Genomic DNA, 19843 nt, shown 5'->3' on the forward strand with positions numbered 1-19843 from the left:
TCAGCCACACATTCATCTGCCAAATCAACCTATTCTTACCCTCACTGGCGCATGGCACAGGCAGCAATCCAGAGATTACTACCCTTGAGGTCCTGCTTTTCAGCTTCTTACCTAGTTCCTCATATACATCTTTCAGGACCTCATCCTTTTTCCTACCTAGTTCGTTGGTATCAATGTGTACCACAACTTTTGACTGCTCACCCTCCCCCTTTAGAATGCTGTGGACTCAATCTGAGATGTCCTTGACCCTGGCACCTGGGAGGCAACATACCATCCAGGAGTCTCTTTCACGTCCTCAGAATCTCCTGTCTGCTCCCCTAGCTACAGAGTCCCCTGTCACTATTGCTCTCCTCTTCTCCCCCCTTCCCTTCTGAGCCACAGAGCCAGTCTCAGTGCCAGAGACCTGACTGCTCTGGTTTTCCCCTGGTAGGTCGTCCTCCCCAACAGTATCCAAAGCGGTATACCTGTTATTGAGGGGAATGGCCACAGGGGTAGGGAACGACCACATGGGTAAGGAATGGCCCCAGGCATATGATAGAAGCATTTAAGAGGCTCTCAGATAGGCACATGAATTTGCAGAGAATGGAGGGATATAGACCATGTGCAGGCAGAAGGGATTAGTTTAGCCGTCAATAGCTGAATTCGTTCGGCACAACATCATGGGCCGAAGGGCCTGTTCCTGTGCTGTACTGTTCTATATTAAGAATAGGCCTTTCCTTGCGCAAGGCTTGTTCACTGGCACACTGTAGCATTTATTTTTGCACTAGCGATTGCACTTCTATCTTTGCACCATTCTGTTCTTTTTCACTTTTCACTGTATTTAGTGTGGTATTTATTATCACCGTGCATACTGTTTACTCTGTCAGCTTCATGCCAGCAAGGACTTTCATTGTACCTGGTGTATTTGACAATAAATTAAACTAATCTAAACTAACTAAACTAAAAGGCTTGGCAGGGCCTCAGACAAAGTATTTGTTGGTGATTCATGCTGGATTGATTAATGTGACTAAGTAGGTAACTTTCAAATTGTAGGCAAGAGATTAGAAATGTTGGTCAAGAATATTTTGTGTGTTTTCTTTCAATGCTGTGCATCTAAAAATTAATTATTTTCCTGTGGAAAGTGATTATGACCATTTCCGGGTTGAATTGAGCCACTCTGGAAATTAAACAGGGCACATCCTGTTGTGAACCTTCCTTGTGCATCTGAAAAATAATCTGCTTCAGATATGCATCAAATGACGTAATCTCCGTTCAGAAAAATTAGTAATGTTGCACTGAAAACTGCCCATTACGTGGCACTCTGAAAGCCACTAGGTTTGAATAGCACTATGGTGGACAGGAACTCCACTCATGTAAGTCCCATTAATTATCTGCCACACTATCCACCTCTTCTCACCTCTTGGATCACCCCTTCATTATCCAAGTTTCTCCGGCCCTAAATCTTGAAATCCCTGACTTCCTGAAACTGCCCAATCATCCTGCATGAAGGAACTGGCCATTTAGAATTCCTACTGACTTTGCTGCAATAAGCCTGGGACTGAAATGGTACCCAGCATACCAGGTAAGGACCTGGTACCATAACTTTCAGGATGCTTATTTGGTTTTCATTGATGATGCAGTTATTCATTCTCATCAGTAGGTGGTGATACAAACCAAACTTATAACACTGTCCAAATTCTTCACTGAATTGCTTAACTTCCCTTTATAATAGTAATATCCATTCACTGACTACAGACAATTGACTGGTTATAAAGTGCTGAAAAGGTATTTTGCATTGTTAAACTGATAACATAGAGGGTCCCTCTATCAATTTTGATTGTTTCTGGAGAATAAATTGATGGCATTCAGGGGCATAGATAAGGTGAATGCACTCAGTCTTTTTCACAGGGTTGAGGAATCAAGAACCAGAGGGCATAGGTTTAAGGTGAGAGAGGAAAGATTTAATGGGAACTTGAGGGGCAACCTTTTTACACAAAGGGTAGTACGTATGTGGAATGAGCAGCCAGAGGAAGTGGTTGAGGCAGGTACAATAACAACTTTTAAAAGACATTTTGGACAGGTACATGGATTGGAAAGGTTCAGAAGGTTATGGGCTAAACCCTGGTAAATGGGACTAGTTTGGATAGGGCATCTTGGTCGGCATGGATCAGTTGGGCTGAAGGGCCTGTTTCCGTGCTGCATGACTCTAAGACTCTATAGTTCTATGACAATATTAAAATATTTGAAATATATTTTAATATTTTAAAATGTTTAAATGTCTCTGCTATTGCCTGTCAATCTAAAATAAATAGTTTAATTTAAAGAACTTCCTCAAACAATTGCAAACAAAGTAGTCAGCTGAAACTGGCCACATTCATCATACAGATTTTAAGGACTGACTCATTTTATGGACCAAGCTTACTACAAGCACAATGCTTTTAAACCAGAATTTAAAAATTACTCTGGAGGTAACTCGAATTCAAAATTCCACAAACCTTTGATAATTTGGTAGTTTTGCAAAGGGTATCAGCAGCAACTCTGACCTAGTGTTAAAAGTAATCAGTATAATTAATTTTTCTTTTTCTGTTTGTCACCCATTATAGACTGGGTTCAAAAGCATGAGAGATGGGCCAAGATCTGGTAAGCAACAAGTTATGTTTGCAAAAAAGAGAGACACAAGATACTGTGGATGCTGGAATCAGCTGGAGGAACCCAGCAGGTCAAACAGCATTGTCAGGGGTGGCGGGGGGCGGGGGGGTGCGAAGGAATTTATCAATGTTTCAGGTCAAGACCTGGCATCAGGGTTTCAAAAAGTTTGTTTTAGATGCCAAAGCAATGATTTTCTTCATCCTCTCATTAAAAGTCAATTGCAGAAAATATTATCTCTTATTAATGTATTTCATGAGTTGTAATCCTTATTTGTATTCAAATTCAAAGACTTGAATCATTCTCCTTCAAAAAAACAACATAAGATTTTGACGAAGAGGATAATGTAAGGGGTTTGGTTTGTATCACCACCTACTGATGAGAATGAATAACTGCATCATCAATGAAAACCAAATAAGCATCCTGAAAGTTATGGTACCAGGTCCTTACCTGGTATGCTGGGTACCATTTCAGTCCCAGGCTTATTGCAGCAAAGTCAGTAGGAATTCTAAATGGCCAGTTCCTTCATGCAGGATGATTGGGCAGTTTCAGGAAGTCAGGGATTTCAAGACTTAGGGCCGGAGAAATCTGGCCGCTGTCTGTAAGGAGTTTGTACGTTCTCCCCGTGACTGCGTGGGTTTCCTCTGGGTGCTCCGGTTTCCTCCCACATTCCAAAGACATACGGGTTAGGAATTGTGGTCATGCTATGTTGGCACCAGAAGCATGGTGATACTTGCGGGCTGCCCCCAAAATATCCTACGCAAAGATGCATTTCACTGTGTGTTTCAATGTGCATGTGACTAATAAATATATCTTACCTTATCTTATCTTATCCTGCCTTAATCTCTCATAGGACAAACCCTTTTCTTCCCGCAATCAGTATGGTGAATCTTTGTTGCACTCCCATTGCAAGCCTAATATTCCAGGTACAGTCTGACCAGCTTCCATATAAATACAGTATAATCTCTTTATACTTGCACTCACATTCTCTTGCAATCATAGTAAATATGTCGTTTACCTTCCTAATTCCTTGCTGTACCTGCATGTTAACTTTCAGTGATTCATGTTAAATGACTTCAAGGTTCTTCTGAATGCCAACACCCTTTAGTCTTTCACCACTTAAGCACAAAATCACCTTGTGTGGCACCTTATTGAAAGACCTGAGAAAGTCTAAAAACACCATATCAGCTGGTTTAACCATATCCGCTGTGCCAGCTGCAACCTCAAAAAATTCCAACAGATTTGTCAACTCTGCTTAAACTTATTGTTATTTTCTAAAGGCCCTGTTGCCACTTCCTTAATAGATTCCAGCATTTTCCCAACTACTGATGTCAGGATTATTGGTCAGTAGTTCCCAGTTTTCTTCCTCCCTCATTTCTTAAGTAGTGTGGTCACCTTTGCTATCTTCTTATCTCTGGGAACCATTCTAGATTCTATTGAGCTTTGGAAGATGAGAAATAGTGAATCCACTATATTCGCAGTCATCTCTTTCAAAACCTTTGTGTACATGTCATTAGGTCCTGGGACTAATTGGCTTTCAGTCCCATTTATTTCTCCAGTACTTCTTTTTTCACATACCAACTTCTTTTAGCTCCTCACTTACTCCAGACATACAGTTTTCCACTATTTCTGTGATGTTTTCTGTGGCTTCTTCTGTGATCTCTGAATATTTGTTTAATTTCTCTTCCATATCCTTTCTCCCCAATATAATTTCTCCTGTCTTGGTCAGATCCACATTTACCATTATTATCTTTTCACATACTTATAGAAGCTTTTACAGTCTGCAAGAGTATTCTTGTAGTCTACTTTCCCTTTCCTTATCAATTTATTGGTCATCCATCCATTGTGGATGGAAAATCTTAAAAGAACTGAGAGACATGGAGAAGCATGGGAGGGAATTATAGTGTGTGGTCTACTGTGCTTAAAGCACAGAGGGAGTTGAAGGCCATGAATAAATAGATTATAGAGGAATATGAAGAGGCAGAGTTTAAATTTGGAGGGAAATTTTAAATTGAAAGTACCAGGGGATCAGGAGTCAATGTCAACAGAAAGGCTAAACAATTAACTGAGTGTACTGATGAAGAGGAGGACAGCCGAAGTATATTTTTGTGAGATTCCAAAGGTTAAGAAACTAAGGCTGGACGCATGTGCAAGTTCCAATTGTTGTCCAGTCAAGTTTTGCAAAGGATGGCTGAGACACTTGTGCAAAAAATATTATGTTTTGGAGCAGAAGTACAATTTGTTTTTAATATTGTTCTAAAGCTAAATTACCGCTTAAGAAATTCAATCTCTTGCTCTAGCAAATCACGCTTGTGTGGATAAGCTACATTTTGTGAAAGATGCATATTCAGTGGATCTTTCCACAGCAGTGAGTGTTGCCCAGAGAAATTAGGTCATGATGTGTTAGTAACAAGGCATGTGCCTCGCAGGGTAATGGTTGTGTAGTGTGAGGTTATGTCCATGTGTGAATATGGTTTTCCATAATGTTGAGACCTGTACTCATATCTCTCCTAACGTGGACAAATATAAAGACCTGTAGCATCCTGGGTTAGTAACATACATTTATTTTAATCCAAGCATTCAATAGTTTCTGCATGTGATAGTTATCCCACTTTGGCTGACAGTGTATAGTACAGTGCTCAGAACTTCTTGTCCATGCTAACCTCTGTAGAAATGGTAAAGACTGGATGTTAGTTTCTGTAAATACTATTACAGCAAAAACTTAGGATTAGTCCATTAAATTTCTTATGAACTGAAACCTGTATCTTCATTCTTCAGTGCTATTGTGCCCAGATTTAAAAATTTGATAGTATGTAGTTCACCTCATAACCTCAGAAAATAACAAGCCACCAAACCAATAATATTCAAGATAACACCCAGAAGCAAGTAGAAGTGATAGTGCAATACAATAAAACAAAGTTAACATGTAAACTATTTGAAAGCAAGTAAAAAGAAACTTAATCATTTCGATTCTTTTCAATAAGTACCGAGAGCCACTGAAGAGTTCTTCCTGCAGTTCTTATTCACATTTCACATGAATGGACATAGAATACAAAATGGTCACAGGATTCCCATAGAATTGTACATCCATCTTGTCTTCAATATAAAGTAAAAACAGACTCTTTGATTTTCTGAAAGATCTAACTTTGCTAATTTGGGAAATAGGTTTTACTCAGTGGCAGTGACGCTTCCCCGGTTGTAAAAGCTTGTGATACTTAATCAAAGGAAAAATTACATCTTACATTTGTTCCATATCCTAGAAGGGTTGCAAATCAGTGTGCAAAAAAAGTTCTCCTGCTGTGAGCTGGTGAAGTACATTTGCAATGCAGCTCCTGAACAAAGAATTTTCCCTAAGGTCCATAGCATTTCATTTTAAATTTGCCTTATCAAAAATCAAATCAAATAAAGCGGGAAATCACTGTTTCCTAATATCAGGGGTGGGACATCAGCCAGTTTGTGAGCAGATCTTAGAAGTAACCTGACTAGGACTCTTGGTCAATACACTGATCTAATCCAATTCCTAGATGAATTTATATTTATGCTTCTGTTAATATAAATATTTTATTCTAATTCATGCGATTACTGCCTCTTCAAAATATTTTATATGCACAATTTTAAGGGCAAATGAGCTATTACAATGTGGAGCACATCATCTTTTCCTTGTTTTCTCAGGGCAGGTATTTTTTCCCCTTGAGTAAGCTGATGTCTCTTTTGAAACAAATGTCACCTTAATGGATAAAGTGTCCTAGGGCAACAATTAACCTTAAATGCGCAGTAGAAACAGTAATTCCCAATTTAGGATTAATGAATAAATACCAATCTGACAGAGAATATTTATCAAACCACTGCCATGTATTGGATTGCTAAGAAGCAAATTCAGCAAATGCAAAAGTTATTCAGTGTGATATACTTAACATAAAATATCTTACATAATGAAACCCATCAAGAAGCTTTCACAGTTCACTGGAGTTAAATTTGCATCCTTCAGGGACAACATTCCCTCCTCTCATAACCTTTCTTCTACTGCCTCTTTTTCTCTCTTTCCCTCCATTTCTCTTTCCCTCCAGCAAATCATTTCAATCAACCTAGCCCCTAAGTAGAAAAGGCTCAAGAATGTAGCCATAAGCAATTCAATATCAAACGACTCAAAGACCCTGCAAAGAAAGCTATATTCAGTTAATGTTTCATAACCAATTTGGCAACTCCTAACCAACAAGAGCATCCCCAATGCATGGTCTGCCATGGAGTCCACGGTAATTACCAACTGAGACTTTTATTTTCTTTATCAGGAGACATTGGGCTTTGTTTGATGAGATTAGTTTTTCAGTTCTAATGAAGGGTTTTCAACCTTAAAAATTAACTCTACTGTTCTTTCCATGGATGTTGCCTGACCTGCTGAGTTTTTCCAGAATTTTCTGTTTTTATATCAATTTACAGCATCTGCAATTTTTTTCTTGATTTTCTTTTGTTATTGATGAGATGTTACCATTGAAAATAATTCAAATTAAACAAAGAAGAAGTGAAAAGCACATGCTGCTGGTCAAGCTGAGTCTATTAAATGTCTTATTTCATTTATTTCTGTGGCATATTTTCTTTAATAATATCATTTTTGACTATAATTAAAGCAATTTACAAAAAGCTGTATCTCTTTCTCTTGCACTGTGCATGTCTAAGTGTGTTTATTTGTGTGTGCATTTATGTGTACATGAATGTGTGTATATGTGTACGTGTGCGCGTTTGTGCGCAAAGGTGCATGCCTGCACTCGTATCGTTTTCCCTTTCTTTCTTCTCAAGTGTATCCAGAAATTATGCTTCAAATTTCCAGCATCTTCGGTTTTGTTTTTAATTTTAACCCTTCTGTGGCTGAGTCAAAAGTTATGTTGTCAAACTGCCAATATCATTAAAAAATTACTTAGAGGACATAACTTGGGCTGACTCCTCTATGCAGTCAGAATAGCAAAAAGTGACTTCTTTTGAAATGTAAGCTTAAGTCTCATCTGCATGTTTCAATGGACATTAAGAGTTTACTTCACTGTTTGAAGAAGGGTCAGGTTGTTCCCCTACTACCCTGGCCAGTATCTATTCCTCACCTAACAGCTCTGCCAACAGATTACCAGGTCTTAACTTACTTTACTGGGAAAACTTACATAAATTGCAACCACATCCGAGTACATAACTATGTTTTCCCTTTAAAAGTAATTCATTGCAAGAGAATACAAAAAGCATGGTAAATTTTTGCTGTACTGCAGTCCCTGGCTCTTGAGTTGTACTTGGGGTTGAAGGGAGCCACTATTGGCTTTAGGGTGGCTTGCAATGAAGAACACTGGGTCACACCAATATTTTAGGTTTACACATTATTTCTATAAATTTGTTAATAAAGGAATGTTAATTTTTCAAAGTTATTAGTGGATTTTATTGGTATTGGTATTGGTTTATTATTGTTACTTGTACCAAGGTACAGTGAAAATCTTGTCTTACAAACCGATTGTACAGGTTAATTCATTACACAGTGCAGTTACATTGAGTTAGTACAGAGTGCATTGATGTAGTACAGGTAAAAACAATAAAAGTACAGAGTAAAGTGTCACAGCTGCAGAGAAAGTGCAATGCAATAAGGTGCGAGGTCACAACAAGGTAGATCGTCAGGTCATAGTCCATCTCATTGTATGAGGGAACTGTTCAATAGTCTTATCACAGTGGGGTAAAAGCTGTCCTCAAGTCTGGTGGTACGTGTCTTCAGGCTCCTGTATCTTCTACCCGATGGAAGAGGAGAGAAGAGAGAATGTTCTGGGTGGGTGAGGTCTTTGATTAAATATAAGATTAATTAAATACAAGATAAGCAACTTTCATAAACAGAATTGAACTGATGTTATTAAAGTTATTGCTAAGTCTTCTATCTATGTTAATGGTTTTAACCAACTCTATAGCAAAAGTAACATGTGCGTGACACGGGTTCTCTATGTCTGCATAACACTAGTTCTTCACTGCAGGATATGCCTGGAGTGGTAACAGGGAAGCAGAACTGGGGTTAAAGAAAACTGATATAACTCAGCCAGATGGCAATACTGAGCTCATTAGGCCCCGGAAGCTCAATAATCCTGTGAAAGATTCCAAGAGTTATCGGGCTCTTCATCGTGAATTAGTGTTAAGCCACAAGAGGTGAGTCCTGTTTAATAGACGCTTTTGAAAAAATCTTATAGTAAGTTTTCATTTTTTGAATGTTTCCCAGTTAAGCATTTCAAAGATAGAACCATTACCTTTGGTCCTTCCCACAGTTTACATAAATGACTCAGAGATCAGTAGTTAACACTAAATCAGGTAATACCATTAATAGTGAGAAGAAGAGGACCACACAAAAAGTAAATAAACTTTCGGAATTTGAATTTCATTGGCAAATTAATTTTCCTAAAGGGAACTGCAACATGTGTATTTACATAAGAAGAATAAATAAGAAGTTAATATGGGTGCAGAACAAAGGGTAAACTTTCATAAGTCACTTAATGTAGAGATGCAGGTTACATGATCATGGAAAAAGAAAACTGACCCCTAGTTACATTTGCAGAAAATAGAAATGCAGGGAATTCATATTAAACTTGGTTGGATCAGAGATGCAGTTTGTTGAAACATTCTAGCTTGCACATTATAAAAAGTAATATAAAGTCAATGGACAAGGGAAGAAAATATCCAGACACCTGAGAGATTAGAATCATTGGGAAAGACTAAAGAGGTTTTATCTCTTCCTTTGAAAAGAACTGGTTGAGGAGTGATGTAATAGAAGCATCTATGATAGTAAAAGCATTATTAGGAGGGATTTGGAAATAACATTTCCATCCATGGGGTGGACCAAAACCAGAGGCTATAAATATTCGCTAATAAATTGTGTGGGGAATTTAGGAAAAAATTCTACTCAAAGAATGGTTAGAATATACAATAAAACCATAAAGTGCTGGAGATGCTCAGCAGGTCAGGCTGCAACTATGGAAAGAGAAACAGAGTTAAAATGTTAGGTTCAAGACCCTTCATCAGATATGAAATGTCAATTGTTTCTCCTTCTGCAGATGCTACCTGACCTACTGAGTCTTTTCCAGCACTTTGTTTTTATTTCAGATTTCCAGAATATGCAGCATAATTTTCATTTACTGTAAGAATATACAATGTGTAAGGAACAGTTGAAGCAAAATGCATGGATGCATTGCATGGAAAGCTGGAAAAGAACAGGCAAAAGAAAGGATATGCTGATGGTGTTGGTTGTAGAGGGGCTAGAGTAGACAGGTTTGGAGCATAAACACAAACAGACACCAACTGGGCCAACTGTTCTGGTGCTGAAATGGTGAGACCAAATTAATTACTGTGGCAGTTAGAAGCAGATTATGCTTCTTTGTCTGTGTTATGTATTGCTAATAACAGGGCTGTGGGACATGACCAACAGGCGAGGATACACGAGCAGAGAGAGTAAAAATGAGCCAAGATCACAAATAGGTGACTGGCAGAAACGGCAGAAAGAACGAGCAAGTTACTGAAGATTGGCAAATACAATATTGCTTCTGGAAGTCTGCAATGTGCTCAGATGAAAGATGAAATGCTGTTTTTGTGTTGGGCCTCATTGTGACATTCAGGAGGTTACTGACACATAGGTCAAAGTGGGGGTGGGATGGCAAATTAAAGTGGCAGGCTCAGAGTTACCCTTGCGGACTGAATGCAGGTGCTCCACAAAGTTATCATCCAAACAGCATTTTGTTTCTCCAGTGTAGAGGAGACCACATTATGAAGACCAAATGCAATACTCTTGGTTGAAAGAAGCACAGGTAAACCACTGCTTCAACTGGAAAGATTGTCTGCGTCTCTGGATGGTGGGAAAGGAGGAAGTGAAAGGACAGGTGTTGCATTTCCTGGTTTGCGTGGGAAAGTGTGTTAAGATGGGGAGTAGCTGGTGGGGACTGAAGAGCCAACCAAGGAGTGGTGAAGGAGACAATTCCTTTGAAATGCTGAGAGGGAAGGGGTAGAGGAGTACATGTATGATAGTGGAGTCTTGTTGTAACTGGCAGACCTTGTGAAAGATGGCTTGGTTCGACGTTTGTTGCTACTCTTTCTCTATGAGAAGATTTGCTGGGAACCACTTATGAATTATGGCAGATTTTCATTTACTAGATAAAGAATAAAGCACCAAAGACATTCAAAAAACACTCTTCCAGAATGGTCCCAGGTGCAGCCTTCTGCTAGGAGGCAGCTCCCCGACCCAGTGCAGCATAGGGCATGCAGGGCTTCTGCTGGAGTAAGTGACCAGCTGTACCCACAGATGGCGAGACCTTGTTCCAGGCTTATTAACTGTCAAAACATCCAAAAAAAATTGAATGTTAGTGTCCTTGATTCCTGAGGCACACCAAAACTTAAAATAATTAATTAAGAAAAACAGTAATAAACACTTACACTTAAAAAATTCATTTTATGTAATGGAATTAAACAAAATAAAATTGTCTGTTAGAACTTAGTCATTTCTTCCAATTCATTTCGATGAGGTTCACACACAGACTCAGTGGGCAGGTCTTTCAGCCTGAGAGCTGGGAAATGTGTAGAAGTTCCATTGGATTCCATGGGAAGTCCATCCAGCCAGTGCAGGAGAAGCCAGTGACACAGAAAGCAAAGACTATAGTCACACCAGCACTGGGCTTCGGGACTTCGATGGAGGAATGCATGCATGATTTAGTGTGAACATTAATGCCCGGGTAGAAAATGTGCCCCATTTATAGAATTCTTGGAAAATGTAGTTGCTTCTCACTCATCACAGTACAAATAAGATTAATACTGGAATTCCCTTTGTAAATATAATGACACTGGTGGAAGGGGGCGATTGAACGTATGGCAACAGCACATATCTCAACTATTATCTCATATAGTAGGGTGTGGTTTTGTCTCTGATGGAGTAAACAAGAAACCATGAATTCTATTTTATTGTTCAACATTTAAATGTCCTTTTTTAAAAACAAAAATGAGAAGTTTGCAGCATTACTGTGTAACTTAACATTGACTTAACAAAACTTGAATTTGGACTTTAAGGGTCCATTGAAGCAAAGTATTTTAGAAGTTACTATATAGAATAGAATATTTTTTTTACTTCCTCTCAGAGGCTTTGCACTACCAAACAAACCTGAACTCCAACGGGTGATGGAACAAAGAAAATACAATTTATTAAGGGAACAGGAAAAAGCCCAGAGACCCAAAACAGATTTTGAACAGGAACTTAATAAAAGGCACCAGAAACTAGAGCAGGTACGTTTTGATCCTTTGTATCATTTCACTAAATCTAATATCAATAATCTAGTATCAATTATTCAAAGTTTCTATGGCAATGCATTCAACTAAAGTTAGTAATAAGGTGCAGGTGTGTCTACATTTGTGTATGCATTAATACAGATTATATTTGCTAGCTATGGTAAAAATTGCTTCACTTCCAACCACACTGTAAAATAAATGTTCTTCTCAAATGCATGCTTAACAATCTGGTGTCATTCACTAACGAATGAATAAGTCACCAAAGGCAATCAATTTACACTTGTGTATACATTGTTTTCTGGATTTTACCAACAAGTGTACAAAAGTAAGTACGCAGGATCAAGTTTCCACTTGTTTCCATGCTATCAATGCTATTTAGTGGAAGTGTCCAAATCAATACATACAATCACAGAAGTTTCAATGAGCTGCACCCAAAATTTTTTAATGCTCATTTTTTCTGTGACCATTTAACACTGGTGCTTTATTAAACTTTCCCACATTTATCCCATGATCCTACATTTGCTATATCTGAAGGGACAACCTGCATTTAGATCAAAAATTAACTGCCCTGTATTAAATCAGTATTCTGCAAAAACATTTCTACCCATATAAGAAGAACAAGAACTGCTGAGGTTCAGACAAATGTAAATGAGTAGAATTAATTATTTTTGTCAACAACTAGGTGGAGTAGGGTTCTAAGAAAACTGTCTTTTATTTTTTGAAATTTAGTATTAACAATGATCCACCCTCCACAAAATGGATGCCCTAGATCAAAATCATGAGATATCAGCAGTTGTACTGAATCAGGAAGGTTCCTCAAATTGAATTCATTTTCTTGGTCATGTGAAGTTGTTAATGGAAAGTGATATTGCAGAAACTTGAGATGTAGTGAGAATCTAACAAGCATAATTTTAAGCACATTTTAGGCTCATGTTCCTAGCTGTGCCCAGAATGAAAACTCTACCCCTGATTTTTGTATCAAGTATTAAAATAATGTGTCCATTTACAGTATTTATTTATCATTTTTATTTACTAAGAAAATTAGTCTGGAGAGATCAGGATTCCTAAGGAACCAAACATGCCTAGTACCTAGTACATTGAGCAATGCAATAAACAACATACCTCTTGATTAAAAGCTCTCTTTATAAATGCATGATTTTCATGAGCCTTCAGCATTGTGCACTGAGCCATGATCTGAGATCACCATAAAAGCATAGATCCTACTTCGCCATTCAAGTCATTTTTTTTAATGTCCTCTGTTTTATTTTTCATATTTCATATATTCACCCAACATAGGCAGTCTGGGTCAGCTCTCAGCCCTGTCCCAGTCCCCCATTTACTTCCATGCAGCCTATTCTCTCAGTAAATTGGCTTTGCATTATTTTGCTGACTTCCCCACACTGCTCCAAGAAGGCTTTAACTGACTATGTTCACCTGCTTCATTCTTCAGCCAAATCCAAATAACCTTTCTCTACACCCTCCTGTGTCTGTGAGCATTGATTAGGAAATTTGAACATTAATCCTATTAAACTCCACTCTTTGAAGATTAGCCGATTTGCTTATGTGACTCACTTGCTGCTGTTTTAACTGAAGCATTAAAGGACAAAGGAACTTCATGCAAATATATTAAATTTTGGCCGAGTTTAATGTCAAAGCCATTTATCTAATTGTAAAACTAAAGTGCATGTATAGTAAAATAGAGTAGAAAAAAGAATCACAGAAATTAAGAGATTTTGAAGAGAAATAATGGAGACTGACAGACGTGTGCGTTGGTGTACAAAAATGGCATTGACCAAGATGGATACAGAAATAAACCATTTGCTAAAGAAAGAAGCTTACCTGAGGTTTAGAAAGCATGGATCAGACAGGGGTCTGGAGAGTTACAAGGTAGCCAGGAGGGAGCTTGAGAATGGACTTAGGAGAGCTAGAAGGGGGCATGAGATGTCCTTGGTGAGTAGGATCAAGGAAAACCCCAAGGCATTCTACACATATGTGAAAAATAGGAGGATGACTAGAGTGAGGTTAGGACCGATCAGGGATAAAAGAGGAAACGTGTGCCTGGAGTCGGAAAAGGTAGGGGAGGTCCTTAACAAATACTTTGCTTCAGTATTCACCAGTGAGAGAGAACTTGACAATTATGAGGATGGCATACAACAGGCTGATATGCTGGGGCATATCGACGTGAGGAAAGAGGATGTACTGGAACTTTTGTAAAACATTAAGATAGATAAGTCACAGGGGCCAGACAGGAAATATCTAAGGTTATTACGGGAAGCTAGGGAAGAGATTGCTGCGCCTTTGGCAATGATCTTTGGGTCCTCACTGGCCACAGGAGAAAGGAGTAGGGATAACCATGGGAATTACAGACCAGTGAGTCTTACTTTAATGGTGGACAAATTACTGGAGAAGATTCTTAGAGGCAGGATTTATGGGCATTTGGAGAAGCATAGGCTGATTAGGGACAGTCAGCATGGCATTGTGAGGGGGAGGTCATGCCTCATGAGCCTGATTAAATTCTTTGAGGATGTGACAAAGCACAATGATGAAGGTAGAGCAGTGGATGTGGCGTATATCGATTTTAGTAAGGCATTTGATAAGGTTCCTCATGGAAGGCTCATTCAGAAAGTCAGGAAGCATGGGATCCGGGGAAACTTGGCTGTGTGGATTCAGAATTGGCTCGCTCATAGAAGACAGAGGGTGGTGGTAGATGGAGCATGTTCTGCCTGAAGGTCGGTGACCAGTGGTGTTCCGCAGGGATCTGTTCTGGGACCCCTGCTCTTTGTGATTTTTATAAATGACTTGGATGAGGATGGGGAAGGGTGGGTTAGTAAGTTTGCTGATGATACAAAGGTTGGTGGTGTTGTGGATAGTGTAGAAGGTTGCTGTAGATTACAACAGGATATTGATAGAATGCAGAGCTGGTCTGAGAAGTGGCAGATGGAGTTCAACCCAGAAAAGTGTGAAGTGATACACTTTGGGAGATTGAATTTGAAGGCAGAATACAAGGTTAATAGTAGGACTCTTAGCAGTGTGGAGGAACAGAGGGATCTTGGGGTTCATGTCCATAGATCCCTCAAGGTTGCCATGCAGGTCGATAGGGTTGTTAAGAAGATGTATAGTGTGTTGGTCTTCATTAGTCGGGGTATTGAGTTCAAGAGCCGTGAGGTAATGTCGCAGCTCTATAGAACTCTGGTTAGACCACACTTGGAGTATTGTGTTCAGCTCTGGTCACCTAATTATAGGAAGGATGTAGAAGCTTCAGAGACGGTGCAGAGGAGATTTACCAGGATGTTTCCTGGATTGGAGAGCATGTCTTATGAGGATAGGTTGAGCGAGCTAGGGCTTTTCTGTTTGGAGAGAAGGAGGATGAGAAGTGACTTGATGGAGGTGTACAAGATGATAAGAGGCATAGATTGAGTGGATAGTCAGAGACTTTTTCCCAGGGCAAAAATGGCTAACATGAGGGGGCATTATTTTAAGGTGATTGGAGGAAGATATAAGGGGGATGTCAGAGGTCAGAGTGGTGGGTGCATGGAACGCACTGCTAGCAGAGGTTGTGGGGGCAGGTACATTAGGGACAATTAAGAGACTCTTAGATAGCCATATGAATGATAGAGAAATGGAGGGTTATGTGGGAGGGAAAGGTTAAATAGATATTAGAGCAGGATAAAATGTCAGCACAACACTGTGGGCCGATGGGCCTGTACTGTGCTGTAATGTTCTATGTTCTATGTTCTAAATGGAAGAAATGTAGATAAGGAGGGAGCAAGAGAGCTTTCGAAGGAGTAAGATTTGGAGGCAACAAATCAGGGAATTCTGAGCAAATAGCAGTGCAATAAAGGCAGAAATAGGGAGCCAAAAATGGAAAGTAAAATAAGACTTCCCATAGAAGACACAAAAGAACTGGAAGTCAACATTGCCCATAAAAGGAGAAAGATTTGTATCCTGGCTCACCACTGAGTTTCATTCACTAATCAGCTCTGTTTATTTCAGCCATACTGAATCAACAGAATTTACACTATTCTGCTTTGGAATTGAATTTGTGGAAAAAGTGGAATGAAGTTCATTGCTAGATATATTTTTTATATAACCTGAGAAAGGAACAGGCTGGATCGGCTGAGCTTATCTGTGCTTAACTGTTTTACCTGAGATGGCAAACTGCTTTATTGAATGTTTTTTCAATTTGTCTGATTGAATTTATTAAGAAATTGTTCTTATACAGCACAAACAGCTAGATTTTTAACTTATGTCTGGGTGAGATATCTTGAATATACATAAACTCAATTCGACTAGTAATAATTAATATGTTGTGGTTGTCATCCACATAACTTGAGACAACTGATGAGGCTCTCCCTAATTACGATCAGCAGTTCTTTCATACAATCTGAGAAAAGAAATGGAATGACAATGTAATACAGAATCATTTTGAATTTAGCACTGATTTGGAAGCATTTTAGGATTTTTAATTTAAGAAAAGTTGATCCACAGTATAAAATATTTTCCACTTCTGTTTGTAATTTTTATCCTATTATTATATTCTTTAATAAACTACCAAATAAAAAATTGATTTCAGAATATCTTATGCTTTGTAGATGACCATATTTCCAAATATAAACCACACAGTAATGTGTAATTCAATAAAGCCTCTCACTAAAGCTGCCTCTGGAACATTTAACATAATACTTGGCAACAAATAAGACCACATATTGTTTTGCATAGAAATTTGCAGCACCTTTTACCATTTGAAATCATTGCCCTTGAACTTAACTTTATACTTTAGAATTGAATATATTATTAAATAATTTTCTAATAAACAAACTTTTGTGAAGTAACCTCAACCTTTTCTTTGCAGTTGTGATGCCTTATGCATTGGGTCAAAAGATTTCATACCACTGCTTGCCACGCACTTCCTTGGAAGGAACAAAAAAAATCATAAAAAGCCTCAGGCAAAAAATGGAAAAAAATACCTGGAAAATTTCTCTCCTATTCTCTAGTCAATAGAAATAAGTCCAAGAGCTTTTGATGAAAATAAAATATTGCTTGGTATGTACTTAACTCTTAATTCTACATCCAGCACAAAGCAACTCCTCAGCTGAAAGCAATCTCTAACCTCTAAAACATCCCTTAATTTCTAATTTCCAGTTCTCAAACTCCTAACCCTGAAACCCTAAATCTTAATCCCTAAATTTCAGTCACAATCGAAAAGACAGGTCCTGTCCAGGTTACAACAGGGTTCCACTCCTGACACACGAGACCGCAGATGCTGGAATCTGGAGTAACATACAAAAAGCTGGAGGAACTCAGTGGGTTAGGCAGCATCCATGGAAGGAAATGGACAGATGAAGGGTCTCGACCCGAAATGTCAGCTGTCCATTTCTTTCCACAGATGCTGCCTGACCAGCAGAATTCCTCCAGCTTTTGGTAAATTGTTCCATTCCTGAGGACAGTTCACAAGTCAGAAATGCGTCCACCTGACAATATCTGTAAATAAAAACATAAGCCAACCTAGGGCAATGTGTAGTTAAACCAGTGTTTCATTCAACCATTCAGATCTGGCTGCAAACCGAGTTCCCACATGGCAGACAATGCCTGCAGCCCCAAAGCAGTTGGCAAATCCATCCCGTTGGTGTCCCAGACATGTGTTTATACATACAGGCAATACACAAGTCAGGCATTCATAACCTGAAGAGGACCTGTACTCTTAACCTGAGTACTCCTCCCAATTTTAACCTGACTTTTCTTGCAATGGAAAGAATGAAATTCATTATTGGAGATACAGAGAAACCTGAGAGATGAGAATACAGACACAGGAGGGGCAGTGAGAGGCTGAAATGCTGAGTAGATAATATGGCTCTCAGGAAACTCACGGCCACAATAACAAAGACATTGTTGATTGGAAGTGAGCTACCCAATTCCTGACTGAGCTGCAAGAGGATCAAAGTTCAAAACTTGGTTCCTAGAAAAGTTCAATAAGAAAGGAATGTGCAGAAGTTTGGAATTCCAAGTGATCCAAGTCAACTCTTTTCAAAGATAGTGCTACTCAGGTCACTAAATATGGAAATTTAAAGTGAAGCTATGAAGCTAGACTCTTGCTAGATTCTAAATTTGTATAATTTATTCCTGGTTTGTGCAGGCATTAAGGATGCATTATGTTTATTTCAACACAGCGTGCAAAATTATGCAGGCTCTTAGTTTGCAATAGGGCTCATTTATCTAGGTTTCAGTTTACCATCTGGAACATAAGATATCTTAGGGAGATATTAGATAAACTCTTACGGTGATAGTTGGAAACAGTTTTACATAAAATATGGAAAACATTAAAGAACTCTCAGCATGTTTTTATTGATCAAGAATATTATTAGTTGTAAGGCAAGAAATGCTGTACCTTTACCAATGTGTTGCACGTGGATATATATATAAAAGATACATTTTATTTGAAAACTGTGTATAATTGCAAGGTATTTATTCAAACCCAAGCCAAAGGAGAAATTTTAAACACATAGGAATAGATTTTGAAAAATGTAGTCCTGAAATGCTGGATTTGTTCATTAGATTGACTATCAAAAATGCTCTTTCCACATAGTCCTGCAATTTTTTTCCCTATCAGTAAAAGGTCCAATTCTTTTTTGAGTTATTTATACAGGGCTTCTCTTCAATATCTGTTGCTCGTTAGAAATAATAGGCCACAAAACATATATCGTACTTCACTGTAATCAAGGCAGGTAGTTTGCATTGTAAGCATCCTATTAACTGTAAGCTGAGCTTCTAACCCCATATTTCTTCTGTCAATAAAACTGTCATGTTTTTCTGCTCTAACATTACCAAGACCCTCTATTTGCCACTGAAATTGTCATATTCCTTTGCCATTTCTCTATCTATTAATTCAAATGCTTTCTCTGCCTACTCCTCTTCCTCTTCCATAAACCTTAACTTATGGATAACTTTGTTGCTCATGTGCTATCCCAAATTATATCTTATATTCCCAAAGCTCTGCTGTTCATAATCAATCTGGATTTAAATAAAAAAAAACCTTTTGCATTTTTGACTTTAAAAACCCTCACCCTATACATCTTTTACATGCAGTTAAATTTAATTTGAGATAACCTTCTGCAATCCCCTTCTCATTCCTTGTTTGTTTTTCCTCAAGTGCCTTAAGACATATTCTGTGGTAAAGGCATTTTCTGTAACGTAGCATAAATACAAGGTGTTTGAGGTTTTGTTCGTGTTTACTTAAAGTATGATAACTGAAGCATTACACCATTCCCTATGAGGCAAACTGTTTCAGAATGTGGTATAAATAATTGTTATTTCTAACTACTGCAATTAATGTAAAAGATGCACTGAGGTTTCAGATGTTTTGTTCAAGAGTTGTTTTATTTCTGGGCCTTTCCTTCAGTACCAAGAGTCATTTCCCCATTAATAAGCTGTGGCAAACTACAAAACAGAAATACATTGTTACATGCTTTCATGTTAAACTTCAGTTGGCCTAATTATTTGCATTGAATTCTATGGTGATGTTCACTTTGGTTGCCTAAACTCAGAGACAGCTATATCAGTGTTAAATAGGTGGACACAATCACCAGATTTATGGTGAGCTTAATAATTATCATCCAGCTCTGAATCTCAGAGAAAAAAAAACTGAACTACCTAGATATTCCATTCGTAGCACCAGACAAGTGCAGCATTTTGGCCCTTGACTGGACAATTCAGAGTTGAGAGCTGAGAGTCAAAAATGTACTTCCTGGCATTCCTCTCACCAGTGCTTGCTCGGGAAGTCAGCAAAAAGTGTCCAGCTGGGCTGTGTTGTATTCAGGAGATTTGAAGGTGGGGCTATCAGAGCTCTGGCCTTGCCAAAGGTAGATTGAGCAAGGAGTGGGAAGACAGTGATTGGTAGTGGGATGGAGACAGTGGGTCATGGAGCTGGAGAAGAAAGACCATGGCTTGGTGG

General features: G+C 38.5%; 1 protein-coding gene across 1 annotated transcript in view; it reads left to right on the forward strand.

The window, feature by feature from the left end:
• LOC127581038 (protein FAM107B-like) overlaps positions 1–19843 on the forward strand; it is a 35833-nt gene that overhangs the window by 14022 nt on the left and 1968 nt on the right. Inside the window, exons 2-3 of the mRNA XM_052035095.1 lie at positions 8603–8784; positions 11748–11892. Of these exons, the coding sequence (XP_051891055.1) occupies positions 8603–8784; positions 11748–11892 (327 nt within the window). The remainder of the gene's footprint in view (positions 1–8602; positions 8785–11747; positions 11893–19843) is intronic.

Source organism: Pristis pectinata, chromosome 20 (assembly GCF_009764475.1).
Source record: "Pristis pectinata isolate sPriPec2 chromosome 20, sPriPec2.1.pri, whole genome shotgun sequence".
NCBI lineage: Eukaryota > Metazoa > Chordata > Chondrichthyes > Rhinopristiformes > Pristidae > Pristis > Pristis pectinata.